This window comes from Onychomys torridus, chromosome 21 (assembly GCF_903995425.1).
Source record: "Onychomys torridus chromosome 21, mOncTor1.1, whole genome shotgun sequence".
Taxonomy (NCBI): Eukaryota; Metazoa; Chordata; class Mammalia; order Rodentia; family Cricetidae; genus Onychomys; species Onychomys torridus.
In genome coordinates, this window is record NC_050463.1 from 1411093 (window position 1) to 1433465 (window position 22373).

A 22373-nucleotide genomic window follows, 5' to 3' on the forward strand; every position below is an offset into this window, starting at 1 on the left:
ACCACATTTCCCAGAAGGCTTAGACTCGGCGGGGCGGAAGCGCGTTGCTCGGCTGGCCGCGTTGCGCCGGCGCAGAGCCCTGCGTTTCCCCCGCGTCAGGCCGGCACGCACGCGCGGCGCGCCCCTGGCTCCGCCCCCGGAGGCCCCGTGCGGGAGCGCGCCCGGGCGTGCGCAGGGCGGCGGCGCGGCGGCGCGGGGACGCGCGGCGACCGTTGGCGCGGAGGGAGGAGGTTCAGCGCCGCCGCCGTTGCGCAGATCCGGGCCGCGGCCGCGGGGAGGGACGAGCGGTGACCTTCCGGAGGAGCGGGGCGCAGCGGGCCGGGACGGGGCGCCATGAACAGCGCGGGCGCCGACGAGATCGGGTGAGGCCCCGGGGCCGCGCCGGGCGGGAGCGAGGGAGGCCGGGGAGCGGGCCGGCCGGGCGGGCCGGGACTGAGGCGGGCGGGCGCCGCTCGGCAGCCCGGGGTAACCGAAGGGGCCCCAGGTGGCGACCACGGGCCCGAGGCACGCCGGGGGACCCCGCAGCGTGCCTCCCCGCACGAAGGACCCTGAAACGGGAGTCGCCGCGCCGCGGACTCGGAAGTGCAGCCCTGGAGTCCGGAAAGCACTGTAGGCTCATCGGGGATGCTCAGAGACTCCCGCAGGCGGGCTTGGGTGCACCGAGACTACAGAGGCGGGCCAGGGTGCCTGGGAGCCCCAAACATTACATTGTCGAAGCTGAGGGGCCGCCAAAGAATGGATGATAGACCAGGGAGACCCCACGGGAGGACTCGGGCGTGGGGAAGCCTGGAAGGTAGATCACAGGTCAGGGAGCCCCCAGATAGGTTAAGGATGCCGAGAGACCCCACAGGATAGGTAAGAGGTCAGAGAGGAGCCCTCCATAAATTAGGTTCCAAAGGATAGATTACAAGTCAGGGAGACCCCGTGGTCTCAGGCATACATTAGGGCGCTGGGGATACCTGCGTAGAACTGCAGTGAGGAGGACCACAAAGAGTAGTAGGTCAGGATGTTTAGGGGCTTCCTGAGTGGAGCTCAGGGGGTCAAGCAGCCTCCGATGATAATTTTGGAAGTTGTGGGAACCTCCAATGAGAGTTGAGGGACTAGGGAGGCCATCCCATGATACTTCATGGGACCTAAGTGGAGTGTGAGTGTCAGGGAGACCCCCCTCAGATAAAATGCAGGGCGTTTGGGGCACCAAAGAGTAGATTAGTGGTCAGGGATACCCCAAAAGATAAATCAGGGTGCCAAGAGACCCTACACAGGAGCTAGGGCCCAAGAGGGCCAGGTGGATGGGTGCCAGGGGGGACGGGACTGAGGAACTCTCCCAAAGGATAGATTAGGGTGTAGGAGACCCCATAAGTTGATACCAAAGGATAGATCAAGGTGCTGAGGGAACCCCAAAAGGGAGCCTTGGTGCTATGGGAGACCACAAGCCATAATTGTGGGTAACGGGAGATCATAGAGGTTAGCTCAGGAGACTAGGGGGAACCTCCAGCGGGAGTCACAAGTTAAGGAGAGCCCAGTGGATTGTTGGGGAACCCCAAAGGATAGCTAAGGAACTAGGATGACCCGAGAGGCTAATTCAGGATGCTGGGGGACCCCAAAAGACAGCTGGCCAAACTGGGGAATACCGAAATGGACACCGTGAGTCAGGGAGGCCTAGAAGAATAGGTAAGTCAAGGAAAAGTTATTTTTTATTCTGTAAGTTTGTATTTGTTGTTGTTTGTTCATAGGATAATTGAGAGCTCAGGGGTCATGGAGATACCAAAAGAGAGCTCCATGGCTTGAGGTTCCATAGTGGAGCTCAAGGGGGAGAAGGGGGCTACCAAATTATAACTTGGGGGGCCAGGGGAATTCCAAAGAATAAGTTAAAGTGTAGGGAGACCCCCAAGGGGGATCTAAGACCAGAGACTCAAGGATAGTGCACATGGGGGAGGGAGCTGTGGGACCCCAAAGGGATTCTCCAGTGGGTTAGGGAACACATAAGAGGGGAGACTCTAGCCAGTCGGTGGTGGCGCATGCCTGTAATCCCAGCACACGGGGAGGCAGAGGCAGGTGGATCTCTGTGAGTTCGAGGCCAGCCTGGGCTACAGAGTGAGTTCCAGGACAGGACAGCCAGGGCTACACAGAAAACCCTGTCTCGAAAAACCAAAAAAAAAAAAAAAAAAAAAGGGAGACTCTAAACAATAGTTCAGGGGTCTGGGAAACCTGACAGGAACCCAGAAGCCAGGAAGACCTCCCCAAACCAAGAACTTGGGGTGCTGGGGAAGTATGAAGGGGAGCTTGAGATCTGGGGGGCTTGGTGGTATAGGGACTCTCAAATAGGAGCCTGGGGGTCAGGGAAGCCCCAAACAATAGCTCAGAGTCCAGGGGCCTCTGTGCATAGTGCTAGGAGATCCACAAACAAGATGGAAGGGTTGGGGACCATCAGAGGAAGTGTTTTGGGCTCTGAAACCTGAGTTGGGAGTCAGGGAGCTCATCAGGAGTCTGAGGACTAGGGAGCCCCAGGCAGGGGCTTTGGTGAACTCCGTGACATCAGCCAGAGCTTGAGTCTCTAGACAAACCTGCAGTTGTAAAGGGACCTGGTCTGGGAGCCTGGGGTCCCTTGGAACCCAGAGTGGGACAGCTTGGGTCTCCCCAGTAGGCTTTAAATGCCATTCCCAAACTGCTTTGTGACTTATTTTCTGGCCCAGGGTCTCTTAAGTGGCATCCTGAGGCTCCCCCTGCAGGTACAGGGACTTGGCAGTTGGCGCACATGGCCAGGCATGATATGGGTTCATTTTCCTACCCACAGCTTATGCCACCAGGGTTGGGAGACAGTGAGGCTCCCACACTGTACTTGGGGTGCTCTGGTCCCTCTCAGTCTTCCCTGCCCTGCATCGTGGTTCCTTAGCAGATTTCTCTGCTTCATAGGAAGAGTCTGGCTACCCTCAGGCAGGCTTCCTGGGATGGTGGGTGAACTGCCTAATGCCCTTGGTGTGTTGAGTGTGCCTGGCACAGAGGACGTGGATGTAGTGGGCAAGGGGTGTGCTCCCTGTGAGTCTGTACCGGGGTAAGAGCACCTTGCTGAAGGAAGGGGCTGTTGCACTTACGCCCCAGCATGAACTTGAGGACTTTGCTGGTGCCTGTGCAGGTGGTGGGCCTGTGGCATCCTCACTCATAGCTTGGGGTCTGAAGGGCCACTGTGGACCTGGGAGGCAGGTCAGAAGTTGCTGCTCCATCCTCTGTTGCAGCCTTCCCTGGGACGACACAGACCTCCAGGATGTTGAGTGATGTGCCAGACCCTACTGCACCACTGCATCCTCCCACACTCACTGGGCAGGAGTGTGTGTCTAGACTGGATGAGCCCAAGAACCTACCCAGAGGGCGAGTTTTGTGATTGGTTTTGGTTTTGAGACAGGATCTCACTATGTAGCTCTGGAGGTCGTGGAGTGCATTATTATAGACCAGGCTGGTCTTGAACCTACAGAGATGGACCTGCCTCTGCCTCCTGAGTGCCCCAGATTAAAGGTGTGCCCTTTAATTAAAGTTGTGCCTATCCTTTGTTTACAAAAGTTTATTTTTTGTTTAATACTGGGTACCTACCCTTGGGCCTGGCTCTGTGAAGAGCTAGATTCTAAAGTTGCAAATCACAGTCTCCAAGTGTATCTGTTGCTTTCTGAGAAAGTATAGCAGCTGTGCATCAGCAGTGGGGCATTCAGGGTCCCTGTTAGAGCGCCTTGCTTCTGGAGCTGTCTTAGATGTGTGGTGGGTCCTTCTGTAGTTTTCTCTGTAGACCAGCCACAGTCCTGGGTTCATTGGCCTGTTCAGCCAAGGCAGGTAGTCACCTATAGGTGGGCGTCCAACCCAGCTGGCCTCAAACTCAGAGATCCTCTTGCCTCTGCCACCTGAGTGAGTGTTGTGATTGCATGTGAAGGCATGCACCACCACGCCCAGCCTGTATTTCTTTTAAAATTGTGTGTGTGCGCACATGTGTGCATGCATGTGCTTTCCAAGTTGTCATGCTTGATGGCAAATGCCTTGCTGAGACATGCGGTTGGCTCAGGTGGATGGGTTCTCTGGAGGGAGTGTAGAAATGGGTGTTGCATCCTGAGTCTGTGGTTTTGTATTGTGTTTGGCAGCCGATGCAGGAGGGCCGTGTGGCCTACTTGCTGGAGCTGTCAAGTGTCCTGGTGGAGGCCGTGCCATGTTAGAGGCTCCTGCAGTCCTCTTGGATGGCCCAGGTCACTCTGCCCTTCGGCTCCCATCCACAGTGACAGATCTGTGGGACAGGCTGGTGGGGAAGATCTGTCTGACAGCCGGTGTATACTGGCTGCTGTCAGCATCCTGGGCATCCTGGAGGCAAGGACTTCACAGGAAACCTGGGTCTAGGCTGCGCTGGCTGTCTCCTGTGTGTGGAGGCTGGGCACCTCAGATCAGGTGAGCTGCTTCTTGCTGCACCGCTGGCAGAAGGCGGAATGCAGTGGCAGGCCTGTGAGAGGAAGGGCCAAGCTCACTGGTCATGCGTGTCCCACCTAGAGGCCCCCACTGCTTAGTGTCCCTGTCCTGGGAAACCAGCTGCCTGGCCCTGAGCCGGGGAGGACAGCCCTTAGACCTCACTGCAGGGACAGGTCATTGGAGGGTGTGGAGGAGGCAGGGAACCTGCTGGGGTGATCTCGCATCCATCTGGGAGTACTCAGTGAAGATGAATGCCCCCCTCTGCCCTGAGGGGGCTTCTTGGGGTGGTGTTTTGTGGGAGGTGTCCTGGGCCTCCATGATGCTGAGCAGTGGTCCAAGATGCCCTAGGTTCAGCAGAGGCTAGTTTGAGAGCAGCAGTTGGGGGGCTCTGCTGTCACTCCTATTGCAAGCTGTGGCTGGGCTGCATCTGCCCAGGGCCTTTGCTCCCTGGCTACAGGCCAGGCTGCAGGTGTTCTGTTGTGAGTACTTTGCTGTGACCCGGGCTGTGGGTTTGAGCTGGCTCCCCAAAGGCTCTTGAGGACGCGTCCCTTTTCAGACACTGAGTCTCAGGGTCACCAATTTGAGTGGCTTTGGGGAAGGAATGGTGTGAGCAGACACGGGATCAGAGCATGGGTGTCTGTAACATTACTGTTTGTTTTAGGGGTGCCGTTGTCGGGGTTGGGGTTGTGGTTTGGACCATGTGACAGGTGCATGCATACTAAAGACTGGGAGGGAGGGCCACCAGTAGAAGTTAGTAGTCACATTCTCATGTCCCTTCTGTTTGATGACGTGACCTTGGAGGTGAGGTGGGGAGTCAGCCTGGGGATGGGCAGCAGGGCCTGTGCCTGACCGTGCACAGGATGTAGGGTGCGGGCTGCCCAACCATGGAAGTATGCCCTGAGTCCACCAGCTCCCCCTGGAGGCACCTTGATCAGTGCTGTTGACCATAGTCTGCCTGGCAGAGCTGAGGATGGCCTTCCCTAGCCTTTAATCTGCCCCTTGGCTTCCCCTTCTCTCCACACCCAGCCTGGCTTGTAGTAGCTGCTTCCCATGGGCTCCAGGGGCTGGCCAGCAGGCCCTCCCAAGGCTCTGGCTTTCCTTCCTTTCTCTTCCTTGCTTGAGTAGTTGTTCCTCACCCCAGGCTTAGAGATCAGGTCCAGCCACAGAGAAAGCTGCGCCCTGGAACCTTCTAGAACCGTTGTGAGCATGTGCCTGTGTCACTTGATGGGCTCTTGTGAGCCAGGTGTAAAGTGTGCACAGGCCTGCTTTCCTCAGACACAGCGGAAACGACAGCCGCACCAACACAGGCTCCTCTGGACAGCTGCAGCACGTGAACTGTAGGGTGTGGATGTGCTGCCTGAAGTCAGGAGCAGACGGGCACCTCATCCCCACTCTAGGTGCCATCTGCGGTTCAGCTATGCTGGTGATGTGGCTTGTCCCCTCCCTCTTAACTTGCCTGTCTTTAATCCCAGCACCTGGGAGGCAGAGGCAGGCGGATCTACAGAGTGAGTTTCAGGTCAGCCTGGGTTATACAGAGAAACCCTGTCTTGAAAATCCACAAAAGAAAAAAATCCTTGTCTGGCCTCCAGCTTTTGATCCTTCTGCCACAGCCTCCTGTGCTGGGCTTGCTTTGTGTGCCACCACGCCTGGCACCTTCCCAGTACCTGTGTCTGAAATTGCACTGGGGGTGGGGAGGTGGGGGGAGCCTGGACCCACCTGACCGGTTCCTCTTCCTGGCCCAGTGGCCTCCGGCTTTGTTAGGAGGACTTGCTGGCAGCGGTTGGTGTTGTCAGAGAGCTGAACTTGCTCTGTTTTGGTTTCAGTGGGCATACCTTGCCTTCCCAGGCTGTGGCCTGAGGAGACACGTGGTTTATGTTAATGAGGCCGGGCCTGAGCCACCTGCAAGATTGCCCAGCCTGGATCCCTTGCACAGATTTGGTTCCAGGAGGACAGTGGGCTAGCAGCCTTGCCCTTAGCCCTGCCTGGCAGACCAGGCAGGCCCCTCTTCCACACTGTGAAGCAAGGGGCCTGTGTGGCCATGCGTGCTTTTCCATGGCTGGCCCCTCTGCTACAGGACTTTGCTGTGAAGGGTGCTTGGGCCACTTGAGGGCTCTCATGTCTCTGGTTTCTAGTCTGGCATGGTGCAGTTGGCTGCCCATGGGTGGCAAGGGGCACAGGGGAGGAGGACAGGGTGTCTGGTGTCTCCTGCAAGGGAGCAGATTTCTTAGGTCTGCGGATGATGGAGGTGCTGGCTCTGTGGACCCTTCTTGCTCAGGGACTTGCCCTAGGGTCAGCAGACAGAGCTCCAGGGGGAGGGATCGAATGACTCCCGAGTCCCTGACGCTTCAGGTGAGGCCCAGGGGCCATCTGATATACCACTTGCCTTCACGCTGGGTGCAGCTAGCCTTGGAAACTGTGCTGTGTGTGCATAGGCCCAGGTGTGTCAGGGAGACTTTGTCACAACTGTTGTCTTAGTGGCTCACGGGGCCGCGTCCTAACATCAGTCCTTCTCTGGTCCTCTGGCTGAGCGTCTGCAGAAGCTGCCTGCAGGCTCTGGCCTGTTGCCGTGGCTCTTTTCCTGGGAGTGTGACTCTGACAAGGCCGTCTCTCTATGGCAGCAAGGCTGTTTCTCCTGTCTGCCCTAGTGCAGATGCCAGATGTCCTTCGCTGAGCTCTGTGCCCCACAGGTTGACTGAGCACATTCCTCTTCCTGTGGACTGGTGTGGGTGGGACACCCCTAAAAGGATCAGCTGACCCTGAGCCTCCCTTCTCTGCAGGAAGCTCTTCGTGGGTGGCCTGGACTGGAGCACCACTCAAGGTAGGAGCTGTGGCATCCAGCCGTGGACCTGATGGTGTCCCTCAGCAGAGCTTGCTCTAGTCAGCATGCCTGGGTGGTGGTGTCCTGCCTCTCCAGCCCTGCTCTCCTGTCCCCTGCAGTTAGTCCACACCCTTGTAGCACAAGGAAGGATGGCTGGCACGTGAGATTCCCTGTGCTTCTCCTTGCACCCTGTGCCCTCTCCCCGGCAGTGAGCTGCAAAGGCGTGTGTGTGTGTGTGTGTGTGTGTGTGTGTGTGTGTGTGTGTGTGTGTATGTTCCTATGTGCTGAGACTATGCCTAAGCTAGGGACGTGTGCTTTTGTTCCCACCTCTGAGCAGAGACTCTGCGCAGCTACTTTTCCCAGTATGGCGAGGTTGTGGATTGTGTCATCATGAAAGATAAAACCACCAACCAGTCTCGAGGCTTTGGATTTGTCAAGTTTAAAGACCCCAATTGTGTGGGGACAGTGCTGGCCAGCAGACCACACACCCTGGATGGCCGGAATGTAAGTGATTTCATGCATCTTTGCCCACGTGTCTGAATTAGTTGGCTGTCGGGTTCAGGCTACTGAAGATGGGTGTATTAGAGGGTGGAGCCTTGAGGCCACAAGCCCTGGGATATGTTGGGTGCTTGCAACATTGGCCAGTGCAATGCCCTTTGCAGAGGGAATGGGTTTTTGCTCACTTCTGGCTTGACATTTCCTGCAGATCGACCCGAAGCCATGCACACCTCGGGGGATGCAGCCAGAGCGAACACGACCCAAGGAAGGCTGGGTAAGGCTGGCCTGGGCTGGGCTAGGCTGGGTGCTTCAGTCCTGCTGGAGGGTGGTGGGTAGTTACCATTACTCCCTCTCTGTTCACTGACACAAAGGAAATAGAGCCATGGAAAGCCAAGTCCCTTCATCTTGGGCTGGGTGCAGATTCTCACTGGTCCTGCTTAGGAGGCCGGGGCGGCTCATGCCTTAGCAGCAGGAGCCTGCCGCCTGTGCTCACTTGGCTCCGCACCTCAGCATTCACCGCCTGGCAGCAGACTGCCTTCACTTCCACATGGACCTGCTCAGCAGCCAGGGAGTCTGTGCTCACATGAAGGGCACCTGGGGCCTTTGCAAGTGGCTCATTTGCTTTGTGAGATGGTCTAACTCAGCTTCTCAAGTGCTGAGATTTAAGGTGTGAGCTGCCAATCCCCAGTTACTTTCCAAATTTATTGGTATTTTTTTTTGTGTGAGGGTATTTTCTTTGCATGTATGTCTATGCACTGCTTGAGTGCCTGATGCCCAAGGAGGCCAGAGAGGGTGTCAGATTCCCTGGAACTGGAGTTTCGACAGTTGTGAATCACCATGTGGGTGCTCAGGATCAAACCCAGGTCCTCTGGAAGAGCAGCCAATGCTCTTAACCACTCAGCCATCTCTCCAGCACTTTCCTGTTAAGGCATTCCCTCTGGCAGGTGGGCGTTTGGACCCAGGCCAGCAAGCTAATGACTGTTGACAGCCCCACCCCCTTTTCCTTTTAAGAAAATCATTTTTCAAAAAAGTTGTAAACCTAGCTGCCTTAGAGCTGGGCTACAGCTTGTCACACAGAGTCCTCAGCAGGGGTGTCCCTGCTATGGACACCATGGGACTGGCTGCCTCGGACTTCTGGGGTTTTACTTTAGAGGTTGCACTCTGGACTCCTCAGTGGGTCAGCCTGGTGTGGCACACTGCTCACATGAGCTCCTTACATGGCTGAGCCCACTGTCATTAGCACAGTGATATGCTCCCCTGAAGTCTAGTCTGTCATGTAGCCCAGGCTGGCCTGGAACCCAGGATCCTCCTGCTTTGGCCTCCGGATGCTAGGCTTACAGCTCAGTTTAGTCTCTTAACCCAAAGTGGTTAGGACCATGGGGACTGTGATGTCCTCGAGCATGGGGCCATGGAGATTGTGCGGCGGTCCTCTTAAATGGGACCATAGGCAGGAGGGTGGGAGGCTTATGTCCTCCATGGCTGCTCCAAGCTTTCCTGAGTCCCTGTGTCCCCAGGTTCTCACCGCCAGCTGGTAGCTCCAGGACCTTCTCAAGCCCTGGAATAAAAAAAGATCATTTTCATCTATTGTCTCCCCCCCCCCCCCAACTTCTTTTTTTGTTTCCCTGTGCAGCCCTGGCTGTCCTGGATCTCACTCTGTAGACCAGGCTGGCCTCGAACTCAGAGATCCGCCTACCTCTGCCTCCCAAGTGCTGGGATTAAAGGCGTGCGCCACCACTGTCTGGCTATTTGTTTTTGAGACAGGGTACTTTTATAGCCCTGGTTGGCCTGGAACTCGCAGGGATCCCCCTGCTTCAGACATTGCAGGGTTGTTGCAGGATTGGAGTTTTCTTGTGGTTGGTTTTACTGGTTCTGATTTTTTAATTACATGTGTTTGTTTTGTGCCTGTGGACATGTATGTAGACATCAGAGGACGGCTTGGAGGTGTCTCTCTCCTTTTACTCTGCTCCAAGGCAGAGTGTGACATGGGGCCTGTCTCCTGTGTCCCCAGAGCAGTGATGCAGTTTTGGCATGTGCTCTGGCTTCAGCTGTAGGTGGATGGGAAGCACACACACACCGTTAGTCCTAGTATCTGGGGAGCAGAGGCAGGTGGATCTCTTGATTTTTAAAGTCAGCCTGGTCTATACATAGAGCTTCAGCAGACCAGGACTGCCTGGGGAGACCCTGCCTCCAAAAGAGCCAAGCAAAAGCTGGGCCAGAGCCAGTGGTCTGCACCTGGTGTCCCAGCCTTGGAGAGCCGGAGGGAGGCCAGCCTGGGCTATGCAGAGACCGCCTCAGAAGGACAAAGCTACGGAAAGGGTTGGGGGGGGGGGCGCTGTGGGGGAGGAGCCGCCAAAAGTCACTGACCCCTCCTCCTCGACAGCAGAAAGGACCCAGGAGCGACAGCAGCAAATCCAACAAGATCTTTGTGGGGGGCATTCCCCACAACTGCGGCGAGACGGAGCTCAGGGAGTACTTCAAGAAGTTCGGAGTGGTGAGCTCTGCGCGCCGCCGCCGTGGCCATTCCTGGGCACATCCCCTGCCATGCCCCACACCGAGTCTCCTCGTCAGTGTTGCCTGGGGCTTTGGGAAGAGCAGGCCAGTGGGCAGTGGGCAGCTAGCTGTGGCTGGGAGGCATGCTGCTTTGTGGTGACCAGGCAGCTGGCCCTAGGGAGACCAGGTCCTCTGAACCCTGTGCCTGCCACCTGGACCACCTGGGTTTATCCCACATGGGGTTCTGGTGCGGGAACCACTGGTGTGGAATCCACTCCCAGAGACTGGAGCTCCTCATGGCTTCTTGTGTGGCCTTTCCTCTGGAACAGGCTGAGCCCTCTGCTCACTGGGTTTTTGAGCTGCTGTGTGAGGCAAACAAGATAGCAGAGGCCTGAATCGCCAGGCATTGCACTGGGGTGTGACCAGGCATGGCAGTACCCAGGTGACCCTGAGGATGCTCATCACTTTGGGGTGGTGGTATGTCCATCAGACAGAGCAGAGCACAGGCCAGGGGGAGACAGTCTGGCGTCTCCCAGACCTCGTCCCTCATGGGATGTGCAGCCAGGATCACAATTGTCTCTTATTTGGCTGGGGCCCTGGGACCTGGACGGGGGCTGAGAGGCTCTGTGCCTCATCCACCCTTTGTCCACAGGTCACCGAGGTGGTCATGATCTATGACGCAGAGAAGCAGCGGCCTCGAGGTAAGGACTGAACCCGTTCGCCCTGACCCGTGTCCTCCCTCAGATGGCAAACTATCTCACCCTAGACAGGCCAGGGTCGGGTGCTGCACAGCCAGTGCCATCGGGCGTGTGCCGAGACAGACTTCACGCCTCCCCCTCCTCACACATCGCTCTCACCTCCCTGGGGGGGGCTTTAACCACTCAACACGAATAGCAACACATCTTCTGGTTTTTTGTTTTTGTTTTTGTTTTGTTTTTTTTAAAGATTTTATTTATTATATACACAGAAGAGAGCGCCAGACCTCATTACAGATGGTTGTGAGCCACCATGTGGGTGCTGGGAATTGAACTCAGGACCTCTGGAAGAGCAGTCAGTGCTCTTAACCTCTGAGCCATCTCTCCAGTCCATGTCTTCTGGTTTTAAAGGTCTTCTAGAACACAGGCTTGGAAGCCCTTGTGCCAACTGCCGTCTGTGATTGACCACTGCTGGCTGCAGCCAGGTCAAGCAGTGCCCCAGACTCGTCCCACACTGGCCAGGGGGCAGGTGACACCCTTGCTCTCCAGCCCCTCTTTTCTTTGTGTGGCTGCTCATCACCCACATTTCTGCTTCCTTGTCCATTTTGGGCCAGAGCGCTCCATGCTACAGGACCTTCTCCTCACCCCCCAGCCCTTGCTACCTTCACACTGTCATCTGTCCCTCGGCCCACACAGCCTTCACCTACATGTCCCCCACCAAAGACCCTTCGCAGGTGCCCATGGCACGCCACCACTTGGGAGCATAGTTTGCCATTTGAGCCTCCTCCATCCGTTCAGGACGCACTGCTCACTCGTGTGGTTTAGCCGTTAAGTCTTAGTCTTAATTTACGGTAGACATACATGCTTAGTGACGTACGTAGTGTTGTAGGATACGGTACCGTTAAGTAAGCTGCTCTCTCTGTGATTGTCTGTGATTAACGATGTCTCTCTAGATCTCTCTCCAGGTGCTAAGTTAAGTCACACAGGTACAGGCCCGCCCGCAGTCAGAGGACGGAGCGGCTTTGCTCCCGTGGGGTGTAAACGAAGTTTCAGTGTGTTTGTCCCGCTGCTGCCTCTGACACAGCCTTGTAGACAGCCTGCCCCGGCTCCTCCCCCACGACCCACGGCCTCTTGCACTGTGCCTGGACCCAGCCAGCCCGGTGGCTTCAGACACTCCCGCCGTTTGAGAGAATGTCAACTTTTCACATGTCTTCATCACTATGTTGTGTTCCAAATGCCGCCTCTGAGTTTGCGAAGCCTCGGTGTGCGGGACTGAGGGCAGCTCCTAAGTCTCCTGCCCACGGCTGGCACAGCTGCCGCCGCCCTCCTGCCGCCCTCACCTGGCCCGGCCAGACCCAGCTGGTGTTGCTGGCCTGTGCTGGAGGGGCAGCAGGAGCTGGGCCAAGAGCTTTGGGGCTGGCATGTGTCCCCCGGGGGCTTGGAAGTGTCCCAGTGGGTGGCAGACAGCAGTGGTTGGGTCAGCAGCCCCTTACAGCCCCTCTTGTCTTCTTGGCTTTGCTGGCTCCTCAAGGGTCTCGGTGGGTCTCAGTGTTCCTTCTCCTTCCTGCTCCATGTCTGCTGACGTGAGACAGCAGGCCATCTTGTCCCTCAGACCTCTTGGTCCCCAGGCACCCTGTCTGCAGTCTCCTGCTCTCCTCCCTCTGTCCCTGGTCTCGTCTCTTCAGCCTCCAGCTTCTCTAGACTTCAGCCTTACCGTTCCATCTGGCTCCCTCCCTTCGTGCCTTGACACGGTCTGCACAGGACAGCAGGAGCCCTAGCCACACCTGCCCTCCTCCCCGTCTCTCCTCTGGTCCCTCGGCCGCATTTTCTTCCTGCTTCCATCTCTTGCCTCCCACATCCTCTTAGGGTTATTGCCCTGTTTCAGCTGCCACGTCCCATCTCCATAGCTGTGGTCTTGTCCCAGGCTGTTCCTGTCCCAGGTCGCTCACTCTTGTGCCTCTGCTGGGGAGTCCTCTGATCCCTCGGCATTTCTATCTTGACCCTCCCTCACTCTCTGGGCCAGAGTGCCAAAGCCCTGCCCCTCCTGCCCTAGCCGGGTGGCCGCGCCTGCCCCCCAGACCAACCAAACTTCGTTTATACTGCCACTTTCTTGTGTTTGGGAAATGCTAAATTTTTTTTCCTTTGAAATTTTTTTTCTTTTTCTTTTATTTTTCTTTTTTTTTTAATGACACCATGCCTCTTGCTGTTGCTGCTGACAGCAGAATTTGACCTGCTGGAACCCGTTGTGGCCTGTATCTTTGTGTATTACCTGTATTTACCTGTATCATATGTGCATAGAAGAGTAGGACTGTTAGGCATAGGACTCCGCGGCTTAGCCAACAGCGTTGGGTAAGCCTGGCGAGGCGCGACAGGAACTGCACTCGGTACCGCCTAGAACAGCGGGGGCTGCTGTGAGCACTAGCTGCGAAGCCAATTGCAAACCGCGGGGGAGAAGCTGGGTTTCAGAAAAGCCAGAGCACACCACATGTCCCCACTGCCTCCCAGGCACCCTGATTCCCCATGACCACACTGAGCCCGGAGAAGTGTGAAAGTCACCATTGTCCCCAGCCCTGTGTGGGCCACAGCCCCTCTGCACACAGGCCTTGTCTGAAACCCAGCTCAAGCCCGTGGTCGCCCTGATACTGTTCATCATCCTGTTTTGTGTCACACGCCCTGCTACCTTGATTCACTCTTGGTCGTTGGCTAGGTTTTGGATTTATTACTTTCGAGGACGAACAATCAGTGGACCAGGCTGTCAACATGCATTTTCACGACATCATGGGCAAAAAAGTGTGTAGTTGTAGTTTTATTTTACCTTAAGACCAAGCCGAGCCGCGGGCAACGAGGGGTTTCACTGGAAAGTGGGGACTCCCCAGCAGGACACTGGGCACTGCCCCTGAGTGGGGGGGTGGGATAGGGGGCGGGGCCCCGGGAGGTGGGCAGCCTTCAGTGAGACCCTAGGGTTGCCTCAGGCTCGGTTTCCACGACCACTCCTTCAGATGTGGCCCAGCCCCTTGTGTAACAGTGACCTTAACGTGATGAGCAGGGGCCTCCACAGGCCGAGGTCCAGCTCCAAACTGAGCACTGAAACATCCTGAAGGATTGGTTTTCTGTCGGGTCACTTACTGTGAAACTCCGGGACCAGCCACATGCTCTGATAGCACTTAACCACGTGCAGTCAAGTGACCTTTGGTGTTCCGTCTCCATACTGTGTTGTGCCAGAGTGGGCAGGGCGGGTCCGGGGCCTCCCGAGATCCCAGGCCTCAGTCTCTAGAGCCGCATGCGCAGGTTTCCCATCCAGCCCTCGTGAAGGCCACTCCTACACCTTAGCATGCATGACTGCCCTGGCTATGTCAGGGCCCAGCTCTGAGACTAGATTACCTGCCACTCCTGTGGCTGCCTGTGCTGGACCCAAGTACAGAGGGACAGGGGCATCTCTTGCTCTGGGACCGTGCAGCGGCCCAGGCTGTGGCCTACAGGCTCATCCTGTCATCCTGGACAGACCCCCTGAGATGGGACAGCCTTGTTCTGACCCCCCTGAGCCTGAGTGGTTGAAGCCAGCATGCAGACTGGAGGGGACAGCAGCTGCCAGCAGTCGAAAGGGCTGTCTGGAGGTGTGTGTCAAAGGTCCTGTGACAGAGTTTAGAGAAAGCTAAGAGGGGGTTGTGCAGTACCACCCCATCCCCAGGTCCCCTCCCTCAGAGTCCCCAGCCTGCCCATTGCTGGCCTTTACTGGTCACTGCAGCCTCTGGGGACTCTAGGTCCCAGAGCTGGGCCTGCATGGTGTTTAGACCCCCGACTGAGAAGCTGCAGCCCAAGTTCCTCCAGTCTTGGGTACACACTGCTCTGTAAACAGGACAAGTCCCCAGGGGCCGCAGCAAGGGCTCCTTAACTCCCAGCTCTGATCCTGCTTCCACACTGCCCCAGCTTACAACATCTGCCCACCCAGTTCCCACTGCCAGGGTCGCCTTTGGGTGCTGGAGGGGGTGGGGGTGGGACTGTGCTGAGTGCTACTTCCTGCCTCAGGGCCTACCAGAGTCTGTGTTCTGGGCCTACCGCTGGTGACAGGCAGCCCTGTGAAGAGAGTGTGGTCCCCTTGCCTCCTGGCTAAGTAGGTCAGACACCAGCTTCTGTTAGGGTCCCTGTCTGCTGTCCCCTGCTAAGCCAGGACTGGGCTGCTGCCAAACACAGTATGAAGGTTGCTTACTGATCCCAATGTCCATTTATTGCATGTTTGTTGACTTTTTGTTAGCTGTACTGTAAGGCTCTTACATCCATCCCCTCTGACATTCCTGAGTTAACTGAGGTTCTTTAAGCATTAGCCTGGGGAAGGTAAGTCTTTATCTTCCACTAGACATTTGAAATAATTGAATCAAAGCCAGCGTGTTTCTCAGGTATGCAGGGGGGCGGCGGGTGGGAGGAGACTGCCTCCTTAGCGGGCTACCCCTCGTGTCCCACCTGGCTGTCCCCCGCTGCTTGCAGTGGGGGACACAGGGCGTCTTCCAGATGCATCCGCTGTACCTGAGAAACATTTTTATACAGAGAAATTAAAGAGCAAACTTTTTTTTCTTTTTCTTTCTTTTTTCTTTTTTTTTTTTCTTTTTTTTTCTTTTTTCTTTTTTTTTTTTTTTTTAAGAAAGAAAACTACTGGCCTAAGTAAGCTTTATATTAAGTACTCACTTTAAGTCGTAAGGCGTTAAGTGTAGTCATAAGTCACCACGGGTGTCTGAAGGGCAGGGGCACCACGGTGGCTTCTCCCTAAAGTGCACTTGGTTTGTTTAGGTGGAGGTGAAACGGGCTGAGCCTCGGGACAGCAAAACCCAAGCACCAGGACAGCCAGGGGCCAGCCAGTGGGGCAGCCGTGTGGCACCCAGCGCAGCCAATGGCTGGGCAGGCCAGCCCCCACCCACATGGCAGCAAGGATATGGCCCACAAGGTAAGGCTGGGGCCCACTGAGGCACGGACCGTGCTAGGGTATCCTGGAGGTGGTGGCGGCCTCTCTGTCCCAAAGGGTGGGGCAAGCCCCACTGCGGAATCGCCTGCCTGGGAGCCCAGGCTGCAGGAAGGCTCAAGGGCCCTTGAGTTGGCCTTTGAGGACCATGTGATGTCATTTTGGCCAAGTGTGTCACTACTTCTGTCCAGTTCCTAGCAGGCAGTAATAAACACAGGAGCTTGCCAGTGGCTGCCTGACAGACCCAAGTCTACAGAGGGCCCTTCTATTTTCTGGAATTTTCCTGTTTGACTCAGTGCTGGAGGTGAACTCAGGGCACATGCTAAGTTGATGCCTGCTGCTGACACCATGGCCAGCAGACAGTTCCCTTCTTGAACTCTCCAGCTCTCCTGCCTCTGTCTCAAAAAGGGCCAGGAAGGCAGGCTTCCACTGCTAGGGGTGGGCTTCATCCAGGAGACTCTGGCTGACTTGGAGCTGGTTCTGCAAGAATTGGGTCACTGTGTCTGGGCCCCGTCTGTGGTGTGTTCCTTGTTGCTCTTACAAGAGCACCTGATGGAAGGGTTTGCTCTGGTTCACAGTTGGGCACAGACCGTCCTGGCAGAGCAGGCACGGCAGGGGCCAGTACCTGGCCTGTGCTGTAAGCAGCAGAGAGCCATGAAGCCGATGCTTGCCCTTCTCCCTTTTCCTTGGGTTGGGACCCCAGCCCTAGAGACCCTCCCCCTCAGCTAGCCCTCTGGAGAAACTGGTGCACACGCCTGGGAGTTTCTGGGCAACACTAAGAGAAGTCGCTTTGGCAGGCTAACTGGCACCTTCTCTTCTGTTTTCTGTCTAGGAATGTGGGTGCCAGCAGGACAGGCCATTGGTGAGTCAGGTGCACACCGCAGGCCTGTCGTACTGTGTGCACTGGGGTGCTGGTGCAGGGAGGAGACCGTGGATCTGACGGGGTCTGGGCTGTGCCAGGCTGCCCTGCCCACCCTCACCTACCTACTCTTTGTTGCAGGTGGCTATGGCCCACCCCCTGCTGGCAGAGGAGCCCCGCCCCCGCCCCCACCCTTCACCTCCTACATTGTATCCACACCACCTGGAGGCTTCCCCCCGCCACAGGGCTTCCCACAGGGCTATGGCGCCCCACCTCAATTCAGTGAGTGCTACCCCAGCATGCCAGTGACAGGGTTGAGAGTGGCCACGCTCTACACTTGTCCTCCAGGGCTGGCCGAGTTCATGGGGGGTTCTTGTGCTGTGTGCAGGGTGGGCCAGTGGTGTCTAGGGACAAGGCAGGCAGTCAGTGTGTGCTAGAACTCTAGAAAGGAGCTGAGCCAGGGCATCCCTGTCATGCCTGGCGGACACTTATAATGAGACCTGCAGCCCACACTGCCCAAGGCAGGACAGTTGGGACCAGCTCACCTGACTAGCCTGACCTGGACACACAGCCAGCCCAGGTGACCTACCTGAGCAGGCTGACGGTGTGCTTGGTGGTGGGGTAGAGGCCAGGGCCTCTTGGAGCTAGACGGGCATTCAGCAAGGAGCTGCACCCTGGCTTCTAAAGTTTTGACCTGGGATTCCTAGGTTGCGCACATTACTGTACTCTAGTCTGGCTCTGTCTGGGCTGAGCCCCGAGCCCACTGAGGTGTCTGATAGAACTTTCTTGGTGGCCACTCTGACCCATGCTCAGCTCTGTTCCTGGTACTGGCTGTTCACGCCTTTTTCTCCTGTCGCTGCAGGTTTTGGCTATGGGCCTCCGCCCCCACCTCCTGATCAGTTTGCCCCTCCAGGGGTGCCTCCTCCACCTGCTACCCCAGGGGCTGCCCCACTGGCCTTTCCGCCACCTCCGTCTCAGGCTGCCCCCGACATGAGCAAACCCCCAACAGCCCAGCCGGACTTCCCCTATGGTCAGTATGGTAAGTGGCTGTGGCCGGCTGCTCCCAGGATGGACAGGAGCAGGAGAGCTCACCGGGCTGCCTTTGGGGTGCTCTGCTCCATTTTCCGTCCTTGTGGGGCTGTGGGCTCCCAGAGGTCCTGTTGAGCCCTTGGTCAGAGTTACCCTAGGCTCCACCTCTGCAGGTGTCTTCTGGGGAGTCCCTCTCTGGTACAGCCGTAGGCTAGGACACGGTTGCTGTGTGAGGCAGCTGTAGGGGAGAGTGTCTGCTGGTGCTCCTGTGGAGCCCAGTGCCAAGGCCAGCCTTGGTCAGGTGGGTGATCGACGTGGCAGGGAGCGGCCAGGCTCTGCACCGCCAGCTTCTTTCCTGTGGAAGGCCGCTTTCCTGGCTCCACCCTGTCGCAGGCGCCCTCAGCCTACCAGGGTTCTGTGCTGTACATGGTAGAGGACTTCCGCCCTGTGTTCGAATCCACACTCTTACACATACTAGGCATGTGTCCCTTGGGTGACAGCCTGAGCCTTAACGTTTGATTGTGTGTGTACATGTATTTACGGCATGTGTGTACCTGTATTTACTGTGTGTGTGCACATGTATTTACTGTGTGTGCACGCATGTATTTGTGTGTGTGTGCACGCATGTATTTATGTGTGTGCTCGTGTATTTACTGTGTGTGTGCATGTATTTACTGTGTGTGTGCTCATGTATTTACTACGGCGTGTGTGGCAGTGGGGCTACTTTGGAGTTGGTTCTCGGGTCACGGGTCTAGGCAGGAAGCACCTCACCAGCAGTCTTCCCCCTTTTTGAGACAGTCTGACATTGACCACACTGTAGCACAGGTCGGCCTTGAACGCAAATGAGTCCATCCTGCTTCACCTTCCAAAGGGCTTTGAGTTCTGTCTCACCAAACCCAGGTTTGTTTTGTTGTGGTTGGTTTTGTTTTGTTTTTGAGATAGGGCTCAACTATGTAGCCCTAGCTGGCCTTGAACTCAGAGCCTGCCTCCCAAGAGCTGGAATTTAAAGTGTGTACCTCTGCATCTGGCTCCTGTTTTTTCAGAAGGAAATCTTTGTTTAGTTTTTGTTTTTGTTTTTGTTTTTTTAAGACGAATTCTTTGGTGCCTGTCCTGGAACTCACTCTGTAGACCAGGCTGGCCTCGAACTCACAGAGATCCGCCTGCCTCTGCCTCCAGAGTGTGTCACCACCACCCAGCAGGGGAATTCTTTTTAAAAATTCTTTTCTTTGATGTGTACTTGGAGTTTATGTGCACCACATGCATGCAAGAGCTCTCTGAGGCCAGAAGGAGGCATCATATCCTCTGAAAACTGGAATTGTAGGCAGTTGTGGCCGTGTGGGTGCTGGGAACTGAACCCACCTAGATCCTCCGAAAGAGCACCCAGGCTCTTGTGGTGGATTGACTTCCCCAGCCCCATTTCCTACAAGAATAGAATGTGCTTGGATCGCATTCACACAGCCTGATGACCTGAAGTGGATATCTGAACACTGCGAGACCTGCCGTGTGTGGCCACAGGCTATGTCTATGTGCCTGGTGTAGCACTCTGAGCCAAGTCTCCCTGGGTCTAGGGACATGTGCGTCAGGCTTTGGGTTGCTTTCACTTGCCTGTTGTGGATAGGTGTGGCCTTCTCCCTACTCCCCTCTGCTCTGGGTAACTGACCTCAACCACTCAAGCTGGAACCTGTGGAGCCTGGGTCTACCGTGTGCTGGCGCTCTGGATGGGATGGCCTGCACAGGGGCTTCTTCGCACACTAGCTGGGCAGGCAGGGAATGGTGTCATCCTCTTCACAAAGCTGCTCCCGTGACAGATTGGCAGCATCTTGTTGAGAGACACGGAGCTTGGCTGAAAGGACTATATTGGGAAGTTAGGCTGGACCCCAAGTGTGTTGTTCCACGCAGTCAGCTCAGGTTGTGCCTGCTCTGCGGCACTGAGCGAGCACCCTTGAGCGCCCCAGTTCCAACGACGTGTGGAGTGCACCGGGGCTGGGTGATAGATCCCCGCAGACCCGGGCTTGACCTTGCAGCCCTTCTCCCCGGGACAGAGCCAGGCAGGGGTGCTCTGCCCTATCTGAGCTAAGCAGTCTCTCTCTCCCTGCAGGTTACGGGCAGGACTTGAGCGGCTTCGGCCAGGGCTTCTCGGACCCCAGCCAGCAGCCACCTTCCTACGGGGGCCCCTCAGTGCCGGGCTCGGGGGGTCCCCCCGCTGGGGGCAGTGGTTTCGGACGCGGGCAGAACCACAATGTGCAGGGCTTCCATCCCTACCGGCGCTAGCCAGGGGGATGGCGCGGGGCAGGGTTCGGGACTGGTGAACTCGTGACAATCACAGTCGGGACAAAACAAAGGACCACTCGACGGGGGGGCAGCGGAGGCCGCGTCTGGACTGAGGTTTAAATAGATTTCTTTTCTCTGACCCATCAGCACAATAAAAACACGTCACTGGTTCAACAACAGGGTTTAAAAAACGCCTTCAGCTTTAATTCAGAATTTCAGGTTTCTTTTTCTTCTTTTTTCTTTTTTTTCCTTTATTGAGATTATTTTCCTGAGCCTTTTGTTTTACCGTATATTGTAAACTTTTATGTTAAAGAAAAATATACATTTACAAATTGTGAGATTTTTAAGAGAAATTTTCTACAATGTATACTGGCTTATTTTTTAATTTAAAGCAGGGTTCGGGTGCGGGAAAGCGGGGGCCCTGGCTCCCGCCGGCGCGGGCTGGGGCGTGGGCAGAGACTACTGCGTGCATTTGGTTTTTTTGTTCATTCCTTGCTTTGAGCGGCTCGTGTGGCTGTGGGTGCCACAGGGCCCCTGGCCCAGGTGGCAGTGCTGACGTCACAGGTGGCCTGGGCCCCACACCGGTGGCAGGCAAGGCCTTGCTGGAGGCCCCTCAGCAGGGCTCAGGTTCCCATTGACCAGTTTGACCCGGTTTGAATAAAGCAGCGTGTTTGGATCAGAACCTGAGTGGTGTCTACTGTGTCTGTGACTCTGGCTTGTTTCCTTCTGTGCTTCCGGTGTGCTTTGGAGGGCCCATGGCTGCCAGTTGGCAGGACCTGTCCTCATTAAAGCAAAGTGGGGGGTGCTGGCCCGACCCCTCAGGATGTAGGAGATGGGGCTGGCCACATGGAGTCCCTCCCATTTTTGGCTTTGAAGTGACATCCACCACATGTATATCTAATACTTTACCTTTATTTTTGTGTGGAGAGGTCAAAGGACATGTTAGAGCTTGCTTGACTCTTCCAGCCTGTGAGAAGTCTCTTGACCTCTGAACCTTTTGGGTTTTTTTGTTAGTTTGTTTGTTTTCTTCTTTGGTTTTTCGAGACAGGGTTTCTCTGTGTAGCTTTGAGCCTGTCCTGGATCTCCCTCTGTAGACCAGGCTGGCCTCGAACTCAGAGACCCGCCTGGCTCTGCCTCCCGAGTGCTGGGATTAAAGGTGTGTGTCACCAGTGCCTGGTCCCTCTGAACCTTTTTACTGGCCCTAAATTTATCTACTTAATGTGTAGAGGTATCAGTCAGCCTGTCTGCACTGTGTGTATACAATGTAGTCCCCACATGGCCTGGGACTGGAGTTAACAGACATCTGAGAGCCACCTTGTGGGTGCTGAGAATTGAACCCAGGTCCTCTGGAAGAGCAGCAGATGCTCTTACCCTGAACCATCTCTCCACACCCTTATAAATACATCTTTTAAAAAAAATGTCCAGGCACGGAGGGTCACATCTTTAATTCTAGCACTTGTAAGGCAGAAAAAAGTAGGAGGGTCTCTTAAGAGTTCAAAGCCGGCCTGGTCTACATTGTGTGAGACCCTGTCAAAAGGAAATAGATAAGGCTATAGAGAAGGTTCGTCAGTCAAGAATACTTGTTCCTCTTGTAGAGGGACCCAGGTTCAATTCCCAGCACCCACATGGGTAGCTCACAACTATCTGTAACTCTAGCTCCAGGGAATCTGTTGCCTTTTGGCCCCTGTGGGTGGGTACCACACGCAGAGATGTGCATGCAGACAAAACACAAGATTAAAATAAAATCCGGCAGTGGTGATGCACGCTTTTAATCCCAGCACTCAGGTGGTTCTGTGAGTTCCAGGACAGCCATGGCTACACAGAGAAACCCTGTCTAAAACAAAAACAAAAATCTGTGTCCATGGCTCAGTTAATAGAGCACTTTCCTTCAGGAGTTCAGGGTCATCCTTGGCCATGCAAGTTTGAAACCTGCCTGGACTACATAAGACTATGTCAAAAACAAAAAACAAAACCCCGAAATATTAACTGTCAGTTCCTGTCTGAGAAAGCAAGTGGAGAGCTTTAGCACAGCTCGGGAGAGGCCAGCGCCCTCTAGGGCAGACTGCTCAGCACAGTGCACACAGCTGGATGGAACATGTGTTGACCACACACAGGCACCTGTGGCTAAATGGGGCCATGCCTGGGGGAGGCTCCCACTCAGGGAAGCAGACAAGCAAAGCGCTGAATGCGAGGTCAGCCTGGTCTACCTAGAGAGACCCTGTCCAAAAGAAGGTGGGGGTTGAGGCATCTGGAGAACTCAAGTATCTTAACTTCAGCTCCATGGGATCTAAGGTCCCTGCCCCAGGGCCACCATTTCCTGTGCAT

At 55.8% G+C, this 22373-nt stretch overlaps 1 protein-coding gene across 3 annotated transcripts; it reads left to right on the forward strand.

Moving 5' to 3' along the window:
• Nucleotides 1-175: 175 nt before the first annotated feature.
• Dazap1 (DAZ associated protein 1) lies at nucleotides 176-20730 on the forward strand. 3 transcript variants are annotated; one of them, XM_036170584.1, is made up of 12 exons: nucleotides 176-362; nucleotides 7215-7255; nucleotides 7593-7759; nucleotides 7962-8027; nucleotides 10134-10244; nucleotides 10896-10944; nucleotides 13646-13728; nucleotides 15721-15874; nucleotides 16722-16751; nucleotides 16890-17030; nucleotides 17611-17787; nucleotides 19876-20730. In XM_036170584.1, the coding sequence occupies exons 1-12, from the start codon at nucleotides 334-336 to the stop codon at nucleotides 20046-20048; spliced, it is 1221 nt and encodes a 406-aa protein (XP_036026477.1). In that variant the 5' UTR covers nucleotides 176-333; the 3' UTR covers nucleotides 20049-20730. The 3 variants fall into 3 exon arrangements, with proteins under 3 accessions (XP_036026477.1, XP_036026478.1, XP_036026479.1); XM_036170585.1 differs by having other exon boundaries at nucleotides 10137-10244; XM_036170586.1 differs by lacking the exons at nucleotides 176-362; nucleotides 7215-7255; nucleotides 7593-7759; nucleotides 7962-8027; nucleotides 13646-13728 and having other exon boundaries at nucleotides 10183-10244.
• Nucleotides 20731-22373: the final 1643 nt, after the last annotated feature.

Excerpts from the sequence above, each read along its gene's own strand:
- Dazap1 (XM_036170584.1), top strand. The coding sequence starts at position 334 with ATGAACAGCGCGGGCGCCGACGAGATCGG. Across the intron at positions 8,028-10,133 it reads CACGACCCAAGGAAGGCTGG|CAGAAAGGACCCAGGAGCGA; the intron begins GTAAGGCTGGCC and ends CCTCCTCGACAG. Across the intron at positions 10,245-10,895 it reads ACTTCAAGAAGTTCGGAGTG|GTCACCGAGGTGGTCATGAT; the intron begins GTGAGCTCTGCG and ends CTTTGTCCACAG.